Here is an 11,493-nt window from a genome sequence, read left to right on the forward strand (position 1 = left end):
CTAAATCTAGTAATAAAAGCTATTCTGTTAACATTATTGCACCAAATAAAGAGCTACCACACCTGTACGTTTGTCTTTTTCATTATAGTAGTGCCTTTAGTCCTTATATCCTTAACCTACCTTTTCCACTGCCATTATATCACCATTACCTTAATTATTTAATCCAGCAGACTTGTTTCTCTCAGGACAAAGAGCATTACAAGCTGCATTTTACTGACTCAAAGAACTCCTGAAATTTAGGAGTTACATAGATTGGATAGATAAAATCAGCTTCCATGGACTATCCAAGCAGAAGCTTTTGACATGTTTATAGTGCCTCCTAAACGTACAGGAAAATGGGCACACAAAGTTGTGAACGTGTCAAAATAGCACAGTACAGCATATTTTTGGTGTCCCCATGGTGGCAAATGCAAGTAAGAGTACAGATGACAAGTGTGCTCACAGTAACCATGATATGCAAAAATTACACAAGTCACAAGTAAAATGCACTAGATACATTTACACATTGACACATGACACTATTTCTAAACACACATACTGGCTAGCAGTTTGGATATCAAACATTTTTGCTGCACAAATGATATTATGGCCATAGAGATCTACAATAGTTATTCACGTTTTTCATTAAGTGAGTAGTAACTCACTTAATACTAACTTAAAGTGATAAGAAAAGGCAGAAAATAATACAACCTAGTTATACAGTAAAGATAAAATACACATCATTTTGAAATTACTTCAGGTTTTAAATCAGCTTGGATGTATCTGAGATCAAATCCCAAGTACTGTTGCTGAACACTTTTGATGTCCTACTATTTCTGCACTACGTGTATATACTTGGCTAATCTGATAAAAAAGGAACTTACAGAAAATATACCTGAAAAATCTGTGGTCAGAAATGAAAACAAGAAACCACACAGAACACTACAAGATACTTCATCTTCATCTCCATGGTACAGAATGGTCAAGAATGGAAAAAATTCCAAACAACGGTATGAGAAAAAAATGGCTCCTGAAATTATTCATCTTGCTTTAAAGGCTATCAAATACATGTACGTTTGTACACAAATTTGTAAAACCTCTTTCAGGACTATAGGTCTTATTTGGACCTTCAAATACCTTCAATTGCCCCTGTATGCAGCCCAGAGTAACACTTAATCTCTGCTGTATTGTAAAAATATGCAAAAGCTTATTCCTAAGAAGAAATAAAAGAGTAATTAGTCACTCATCTTTTTTTTCTGTTACTTCTCTCCTCCCTTTTCAAGATTTTCAGCTGCCCTGTCCAGTAGTAACACATCTTGCCAGGAGGGATGCTGCACAGTTTACTTCAATGACAAGAAGAACACATGCCTTACAACCTCCTCATTACAAACTTTAGTCGATTCCACGTCCTCAATACATCCAGCACTTGTAGGAAGTACCAGGTACACTGCACATGTAGTGTTACACAGCACAGGGAAATAGCTCTCCACTTTCTAGAGCTGAAGGCAGTCCCTTAAAAACCAGTTAATACAGCTTCCTCAAACTCTCATCCTTAGGGCAATTCAGACTGCTATTACCATCAACAGTGGCCTATTCCTGACTGATATTTATTGGCAGTACATGTAGCTGTAAGGTAGAGCCACAGTTATGCTGCCTTTTTTGTTACTTTTTGGAACTATTTTGGTGCCATATGTGCCAAATCTTCTGCATCACATGAATAGATACATGTACTCAAGCAGCATTTACAGACCTCTGTTGTGTGAGCTGGTTTGCTTCTGCCAATCTCATTTTACTACTAAGCAAATACCTGTAAAATATTCTTAAGAATATGAGCAGCTGGGCTAAAGAAGTGCATTCATGGGGAAAGTCATCAGTTTTCTGCCTGTTTGTCTTCTTGGTCTGGCTCACTGCAGGACCCCATGAAGACCACAACCAGGAAAGGTAAGTGCAAAGTCAATGTTGGGCAGCAAGGGGGAAAATTAAAATCTGTAGCAAACTCCACTGAGTTTAAGAAATATGGACATTTTCACTACAACTGGAGAATATCATGAGTAATCTGTGACAGCCCTACTTTGAGCAAGAAGTTGGACTGGATGACAGTCTAAAAACTTTCCAAAAATTAATTATTCAATGAGAGTGAATATAAAAATACAAATCAACAAAACCACTCATGGTGGTTAAATAAAAAATGCTATTTCAAGACCCTTTTGCTACCAGGAGCAGCAGATCAGGTACCTATCAAAAATCCATTTTACATGGTCCTTGTGTTTCTACAACAACCATTTTTTCCAGAACACCTAGGAAGATAAGGCTTGGACAACTACTATTACAGAATTTTTAATTGCAAAGGTTTTAGAAAAAGTGTAAAATTCTAATCCCTGCAGGTGAACTCTTTTCCATTTAAAATAACCATCCTCCTTCCTACCAGTTTGGATTTGGATTTTTTTTTTGTCTGGATCCTAATTAAGCATGAGACCAATAAATGGAAACCTTCACTACATTCCATCTAGACTATGCTTTGCTCCTTAAAAATACATTACATTTAATGTCAGAAGAGTTACCAGTAGAAGTTTTCCAATAAAAGCAAACTTCACACTTTATAACATAAAGTGGTTTGGGTTTTTTTTTATTCTGCTTTCCTCACCCAGTACTTCCAAAGAAAGCAAAAGATTAAGAACTATTGTTTGCCATGGCCTTAAAGTAATATACTTAAACTCTCAAATCTGAATCATCCTTTTAACTACACTGCCGTGAGATTATCCTGATAATTTTGATACAATGAAGCTATTTATCTTACTATAGACAAACAAATCAAGTATGTTCTGCCAGTTTCAAAACACTTTATACAACTCACTGCAATCACCAGTTTGCATTTAGTCTCTTCCTACTAAGTATGCATTCAGAATATATTAGTCAATTCCATCAATAAAATACAATTTCTTTCAAGCCTTAAGCAGTAGAATATATACCCCCTTAAAATCTGAAGTGTCATAGTTCATTTCTTATTCAATTTCTGTCTTATTATTTTAAAATCTTTAAAAATAACAGTCAGGTAGCTTATTACCAAAACATTCTCCATTTGCAACATAATCCACAAGTTCCCACCTTTTTCTGTAATTTTAACTCTGCAAACATAGAAAACTATACTAGCAATTACAAGGGGAAGATTGAAACAAAAATTTAGCTATTTGAATTTCTCTATTTCTTACTTGAAATTATTTTTTACTTGCAAATTCCATTTGCCAACTTGTCAAGGCTTCTTCCCTGTACTGCCTATCCTGAATAAAAGACTGAAGCAAAAGAATGTTGACAAAAAAAAATTTACAATTACTTTTGCACAAATATTGCTGAAGCTGGAGGAGGAGGAGGAGAAAAGAGAGCAATTTCCCTGCAGAGTCAAGCTGCTAAGTACCCATAATCACTCAAAAAATCTTTGTCACAATGTGACAAACCCTCTGTTTCTACCATACTGTGCACCATTTTTTTCCTTCTCTGACAGAACCACAGCAGGTAGTAATTGTGGTATTCAAATGTCAGCCTACACACAGTATTGTTCACAAAGCTTGGTTATGAATATTAAAAAGTATGAAAATGAGTAGATTGTCATATTACACATCTATATTTAGATGACTATAATGTTCTTCATAATCCTCAAATCATTTCAGAAACTGTACACAGAACTGAGAAAAGAGAAGACTCTTCCAAAGTCCTCTTCTAGTGACTGCTACTGCTAAAGCACACACTGTTCTCTGAGCAAAGTAGCTTCCCCTAGAACAACTGGAAAATGCAAGCAGGCATTATCTGGAACTAGAACATCTGACTTGATACAAGAAGAAAATCAACAACTGACCTTTCTCAAAAGCAATCTCTTTCAGGACATTCCAGCAAAAAAACCAGCTTCACTAAAGGAGTGGGGCAATAGAGTGAAAGGACCTAAAAACAGTATCTGGAAAAGAAGGCAACAAAAGGAAGGGAGGAAGAAATGGGAGCAGCACCAGATATGCTCTGTAGCTCCTATTGAAGCAGATAATATAATTGTCTTTTAGACTCTTAGGACACAGCCTTATCATAAAGCAGAAAAGCAGACAGAGCTCAGCACCATGGCAACATTCACTTGCTTAATTACCAGCCCAGAAGGCTTCCCACAAGATCACTGGAAACATTTTTCACAGAAATAGTTTGCTTTTCCATAGTAATGCAAAAAATTAGGAAGGTAACAGCAATAGGACAAAAAGCCAATGCTTTCATTCAGCATCAAGGAGTTTGTACAGATGCACATTGGTTTTGTATAAACAAATTCTCATGGCAAAATCATCACCAATAAGGAAGTTGAATAACACACCTTTCAGTCGATGACTTAGAATCTGTTCCAGAATGGCTGCAAAATTATTAAATTCAGGGGAAGTATCGTCGATAGTTTCAAAACAGGAACGGTCAATCAGAGTCTTGACTGAAAACCTAGAGCAAAAAATACGGGACAATCATAAATCATAGGAATAATTAGTGGTCCTCTATAGCAAGGCAGTAGCTTGTATAAACCAAAAGAGCAAGGAACCAGAACCTACCTTGATGATATCAAGTTCAGTCACAGCAACAGAAACACAAAAAATGTTCAGATATAGCATGGAAGTGCAATTGGCATTGTTGGTCTTAGGCATAAAGCCTTAAAAACAGAAAGAAAACAAAAATCCCCACCCTTTCCACACAGAAATTAGTAAATTATTTTTCTCTTCTCTAAATATTTTAATGCAGTTGGAGAAAAACAAGCACTCAAAAGCATCCAACATCAGTTTCTCTTTGTAATCCTAAACGTAAATATTTTTTGCTTAACATTTTGTCAGTGCTCCTTTTATTCCCAAAATTCATGTCCAATAATCAGAAATACAAACTTTAACCTATTATGAGAATATTCTAAATTCATCCTAATACAAAAATAATCTAGACATATTATAAAACAATGAATTTTTATGCATTGTTAACTCTGCATTCACTTAGGCTGATCTCCCTGTGAATGGGGGTAATCCTTATTCAGTACTATATTACTTCATTATAATACTATAAAAGCTTTCAGTTTCAGTGATCCAACACTTAAAATTGGAAAGGCTGAATCAAGTCACAGTAAAACACAGACAAGATGTAATTAGTCAACTGGCCAGCCTGCTGTGTTTAGTTACTCCTACATTCATACAAACTTTTATTCTTATTCAGAGGATAGTTCAAACCTCAACATATGTGACAAAAAAAATGTTTCTTTTGTTTTCATAATTTTTATCATTATCCATTTTTATTTTCCTTTCTTCAGCTTCTTCCAGTTTTCAGTTTCAAGACAAATTTCTCCAACTTAAAAGTATTAAATCTGAAGCATTTACTATGTTTTTTTGCAACAATCTTATTTGTATTAATAGAGCCATACTGCAGCCTGAGGAGATAGTTTTCACAACACCCAAATGTCAACAGTACCAACTCAGGAGGTTCTCACTCTGCCTGCTCCTCCCAGATCCTACACCTGAGCGAGCGCTGGCTTCCTCAGTTTTTCCAATTCTACTTTTTATGGTGCTCAATAAGAACTGTTTTAGATTTTCAGTACTGGAAAGGAGGGAAGAAGTGACTCTTAAATATGGATACATTCATTAAAAATATCTTTCACAGCACATCAACACAAGCACTTCTACGGCACAGCTGCAGAAGCAGCACAGCATTAGTGGTATGGGCAGGGATGAAGCTCCTTACACCAGTACTGTTTTGAAATGCTCTGTACTACAGAAGTAACTGCCTCCTTAGTGGAGTCAGCACAGCCTTCTGATGCACAAAACTAATGTGCTCAAACTGAATTGACACACAGCTCGAGTTTCCACTCAATTATGTTTAACTCAGTAAACTTCTGAATAAAGACTCCCTATTTTACCTTTCCTGCAGGCATCTATTGTTGTAGTGTTTTTTGCAGAACAGGAATTAGGAGTGAATTAGGGTGGAGGAGGAAGCTGCTCCTGCAGTGCCAAATTATGACTCAGTTTTGAACTCCTCCATATTTTTAACCAATTTTGAGTAAGTGAGAGACATGCATGCCCACCAGTTAACTGCTATTGACTCTTCTAATGGCAGAACTTGTTGCTTCCTCAAAGCTACATTAGAGCTGAGAGATTTTTTATTAAAAAAAGCCTTCATTTCGAAAAACAAATGCCTATAGCAATGCCATGACTAAGCTAATATTAACTGTAACAAGATGAGTCCTCCCACACCATGCAGGTCTGAAAAAGATACAGTGCAGCACATCACTCACAGATCCATACACAAGATAGAGAGTGAGTTAGCAGAGTGATGTACTGCCCTGTACACAGGAATATCATCATAAAACTCAGATATGATCATCCATAAACTGCAAAACCAAGTAGAGTATAATATAAAGCTATGTCTATTTTGCCTGTATTCAATGTCATACTTGAAAGTTTGCTTATTAATATTGTATGGAATACCTATTCAGAAATGGAGATATATTCAAGAGGTAACACTTAAGAGCAATTTCACAAACACTTTAAAAATCAGAGATAAGCTTTATTTTCATTTTTGAAGCATTCTGCAACACAACTGAAGAAAAAAAAATCTAGTATTTAAGGAAACAAAAAATTTTTATATACCTAGAGTCTGATTATAAAATACAGTCTAAGAGCTCATCATCAAAATGGTATTCTTTTTAAGTGCTCATATTACTGCCATAACGTCAGAAATGCTAATTTTCGTCCATCTACTCTACCCTTCACCAAAAACCTAAACCTTTATAGTCAAGTTAGATTTGCTTTTAGGAGAACTTACAGGGAGTGCAAGTATGTACTTACTTCTATAAACCAGGAAGATAACAGCAAAGCAGAAGATACCAAGCAAAATTTGATTCACTAGAAATATTTTTTTTATATTTAAAAAAAAAACCCACTCATAGGCAAATACTTGTGTGTTATCTTTCTTCCTCTAAATACTACAAAGAGGCAAACATATATTTAAGTGCAAGTTAAAAGTCATGAGCGTGTTTTGCATATTAGATATTCACACTTCACCATGTTTACCATGTATATTGGAAAAAGGATTAAGGGTATATAGAAGTTATGCCTTTGCAAAAAGGTTATACTGTAAGCATTAAGTAAGCAATTCTCCTCAGTCATTGAAGTTGTTTCCAGTGTATGGGGCCCCAGACCAGAAATTCCACGCTCTTGCACAGTTATGTGGCGCCACATGAAGACTGAAAGTCAAGAAGATCTAAAGGACACAAGAGCTATGAAGAAAAAAGGTCCAAATACCTAGAGCTGTTTCCTTGGCTCTGTGCATTGATCCCACCTTCACAGAATCTCTAAGGTTGGAAAAGACCTTCATGATCATGGAGTCCAACCATTAGCAGCAACAAGTCCACTGTTAAACCATGTCCCCAAGTGCCACACACATACTTTTTGGGAACGCTTCCAGGAATGGTGATCCTACCACCTCCCTGGGCATTCTGTTCCAATGGCTGACTACCCCTCCTGTGAAGAAATGTCACTGAATATCCCATCTAAACCTCCCTTCTGCAACTTGAGGCTTTTTCCTTGCGTTCTGTCACTTGTTACCTGGGAAAAGAGCCCAAGCACCACCTCAGTCCATCTTTTCTCCACTGGGCTGCCACAGCAGCACTGCACTCCAGAGCAGCAGTCTGCTTACACATCAGAGGTTAACTTCTAGGTGGATTGTAAGAGCAGATGAGTAATGTAGCTTCTCTTGCTATAATATCTACTGCTTCAAGACTTCTTTAAAAAAAGCATTTCATCCAACATTTCCCATTATGTTACTGCAACAACTTTTACCCCCCGGCTTTTGTTTTTTGGTTGGGGGTTTTTTTGGTTTTTTTTGTTTTTTTTGGATACAGTAACTGCCACTGGAGAGATTCCAATATCAATGTTTCCAAATGACCTTCACGAACTCTAACGTTTTTGGATTATTACACATTTTTCTCTGTCACGGATCTACTCTTCCTTGAGCCAAAAAGAATATGCAGAAATAGTAGCATTCTCCAACCTTAAGAAGACCTTATGAATTGTGTAAGATGGAGACATTCTTGAATAAGAAAGACTCAAAACAATCTTTCTAGGGTAGTTTGTTTCATTGCTTTGCAAGATGCACAAGAAGTCTCCCAAGTTTCTTGAATAACTCCAAACCAAAGCCAAACATTTTGTGGATACATCCACACCTATAGGCTTATTTTCAAAAGAGCAGCTTTTGTCATGATTATTTAGCTTGCAATTTGGGAAGTGTTATTAAAATACTATTGCAAAGAATGCAAACTATTACTATAGAATAATCCCTAAGATTATGAAAAAACATGCCTTATGCTAAACATGGCAATCATGAAACCAGACAGCTCAGCTAAGGGTCAATGTCACAGCAACAGGTCTTACATGCATTAGCAAAATCACTGTTTTAAAAGCATATTTCCTAATAGTTGTTCAATTCTGTGCTAACATTCTGAGTTTAAGGTATGAATGTCACTTCCGAGGTGCATCTCAATTGTTCTGTATCTATGTGGATCTTTGATCTATGAATCCTTTCTAAGACTAGATTAAAACAAGTGAACAACCTATAACTAGTAAAAAATCTCAGAGCCACTTACTGGAACATGAAAGGGATCAAACTCAAGGGAAAACAGCTAAGGAGAGAGACAAAGCTTAGAACATGTAATACTCAAAAACATGCATTACTCAAAAAAAGTCCTGAGAATTATTCCAATTTAAATCATGTGAAGTCACAAAAACACAGCCATGCATTTTCACATGCAATTGGTTTATGGAACTTAAGCATCTATGTCACTTTCCATGGCTACTCAACATTTCAGTGGAAATAAACTGTTCCTTCCAAAACTGTAAATATAAGAAACTATCCACATCTGCAGGAGGAGTTAGATAATCATCACTGTAAGAAAAGATTAAAACATTAGTCTGGTATAGCTATTAAGTAAAAATATGCTAAATTGAAGCTTTGACAAATATAATTAATTAAATTATCAGAGACTGTTAACAGATGGTAACTCAGAAGAGTATCTTCCTTGTGATCTTTCCCCTTCACTGGGGAACAGTCCATACCATCCAAATTTGATTGAATCAATTGACTGGAGCTAGTTTTTACCAGAACAATTTCTTATTTTCATAGAATTCTGATTGGAAAGGACTATTATTTTACACTTTTCAATACTAACTTGGCTATTCCTAACAAGCAACACTTTTCTATAATAGAAAATGTGTAATAACTACAGTAAAGCACTGTAGTATTTAAACACTCTTACATTGGCAAAATAAAAATATAAATAAATGTATATACTTGTAATAACTACAGTAAAGCACTGAGATATTTTAAATACTCTTACATTGGCAAAATAAAAATATAAATAAATGTATATACATCATAATAATGCAAATCCTTCCTCCTCAAGATTCTTTCCAAATTTTAATGTGTATTCACAAACTGAGAACTTCAGGTTTTGTGAAGAAAAGCAAAATTAATTTGCTTTGCTGAAAATCATAAAAACACACCAATCTCAAGCAGTTTCTGCAATAGTTCTTTGTTTTAAATGTGTTTAAGTGAATTCCCTCAAATTTCTAAGCATTTTAAAATATATTACACCATCACTTCAACTTCAGGACAAGGACATCAAATAAACCAAAAAAACAATGTAACAGCACAAAATACAGAAGAGTTCTTCTCAAGAGGGAGGCAGAAAAAAAACCCCAAGTTCCATAGAATACAATGTATTCCTTTAAAAAGAACTGTTTATATCCTGTACAATTGTGTGATAACTTGATAAAACTAGTGTTTTCCTGAACACACAGATTAGCAGTATCTGCATCTATGTAACAACAGTGAAACTGACAACCTCTATTTCTATTATTTAAGCTGCAGGTTTGATTAAAAACTTCAATTTTTTTTTTTTTTGTTGCGTATCTTTTTCACAGGTAGGAGCAGAAATAAGCATAGAAGCGCAGGAAAAGACAGAATAGTACTGATGCTACTCAAACACAGATACTATGATTTGAAGGAATGCTGAAATAAATTCATTACATGAATGATAGAGTCACACTTTGTAAAACCTGCTAACAGTATACCATAAAAGAAAAAAGAAAAGAGTATGGAAAATATGAAGTTGTATTGGTTTTTAAAAATCTTGCTGCGGCATTAAGTGATGATAGCTGTCCTGTCACCTTAGTAAGACTTGCAAGAATTAAACTATGTCATAACCTTAATCAGTCTGTTGAAAACCTTTCCCAGATAATATTCAAATTACTTTAATAACTTAAAAATTGAGCAATTGAAACAAACGACCGAACGGAGCCATTGCTGCCAGCAGATCCACGTATTTAAAAGTTTGCCATGACGTTACACGTCACTGCTGCACACCTGGAAATGCTGCATGAATTCCACAGTGACAGTAGTGGAAACGCTTAAATGGAACGTCATAGAACTGTTATTAAGCTTGCATAAGCTCAGCACTAAGATGCTTAAAAAAAAAAAAAAAAAAAAAAGAAAAGAAAAGAAAGAAAGAAATATGAATACAGTAGCCCACTGTGCTGCAGATTTCCTGATCTAGATTTTGTAGATAAAAATATCCTGGAGCGCAGCCTCTTCGGGATGGTCCTGCGGCACCGGCGCGCTCGCAGCGGCCTGAGCCTCTTCGCCCCGCACATCCCATTAACTCTAAAGCTCATCACACTAACTCCGAACCTGCCCGCGTCAACTGAAGGGCAGCTACAGCAGCTGCGCCCGTGCGAGTCCAGCGCTGCCGAGCGCCCATCCCTGCCCTGCCTTTCGCCAGAGAATGCAAGCATGGAGCCGGAACAAGCCTGTCAGTCCCCCGCTTCAGAAGGGGCCATTCGACGCCCCGCAGCAGCAGCACTGCCCGGTGAGCCCCTGCCCCCGCCGCCCGGACACCCTCCTGCGAGCGCTCCCAGGAGCTGAGTCAGGATGGATGGAGGAGGCTGCTCTACCACCGCGGGGGCCGGCACCGGCCTCCCTGCCCCGGACAGGGCTGCGCCGGGGCCGACCCCCGCGCTCCGGCCCCGACCCACCTGTGCGGAGCGGGGGCGGGACGGGCCCCGCGGGCTGCGGCGGGAGCGAGCGGGAACGGGTCCCTCGGGCGGGGCAGGGCCCCGGCCCGGGGCTCACCTGCACACAGTGATCAAGTTCCGCCTCTCCACCGCGGCGTTGCGGGACGGGACGCTCTTCCTCCGGGCGGAGACGTTGAGCCCCCCTAAGCCGAGGGACGCCATCTCCGCTGGGCAGGGCAGGTGGAGCCGCCGGTGCTGGCGCGGAGCCTTTGTTCCCGGCCTCCCGCTCTCCAGGATGCTGCGCCTGCCCCCGCCGCACGCGGACAGAAGGAAGCGGATGAGGAGGCTCCCGTGCTTTCCCCGCTGCTCCTCCCGCTGCCCGGTCCCGGCGCGCCCGAGGCAGCGGCGGGTCGGGCGGGGATGCGCGGGGTCCCCCGGCGGGGGCGGCTCGGCCCCCCCG

General features: G+C 38.4%; 1 protein-coding gene across 2 annotated transcripts in view; it reads right to left on the bottom strand.

Moving 5' to 3' along the window:
- RUNDC3B (RUN domain containing 3B) overlaps positions 1 to 11,482 on the bottom strand; it is a 50,763-nt gene extending 39,281 nt beyond the window's left edge. Inside the window, exons 1-2 of one of the 2 annotated variants that reach the window (XM_041408853.1) lie at positions 11,152 to 11,482; positions 4,322 to 4,437 (exon numbers count right to left, since the gene is read on the bottom strand). In XM_041408853.1, coding sequence (XP_041264787.1) covers positions 4,322 to 4,437; positions 11,152 to 11,255 — 220 coding nt within the window. In that variant the 5' untranslated portion in view covers positions 11,256 to 11,482. Of the gene's footprint in view, positions 1 to 4,321; positions 4,438 to 11,054 lie in introns of both variants that reach the window. The other variant, XM_041408854.1, reaches the window with a different exon arrangement.
- Between the last annotated feature and the right edge of the window lie 11 nt (positions 11,483 to 11,493).

This window comes from Onychostruthus taczanowskii, unplaced genomic scaffold, assembly GCF_017590055.1.
Source record: "Onychostruthus taczanowskii isolate IOZ18803 unplaced genomic scaffold, ASM1759005v1 scaffold3, whole genome shotgun sequence".
Taxonomy (NCBI): Eukaryota; Metazoa; Chordata; class Aves; order Passeriformes; family Passeridae; genus Onychostruthus; species Onychostruthus taczanowskii.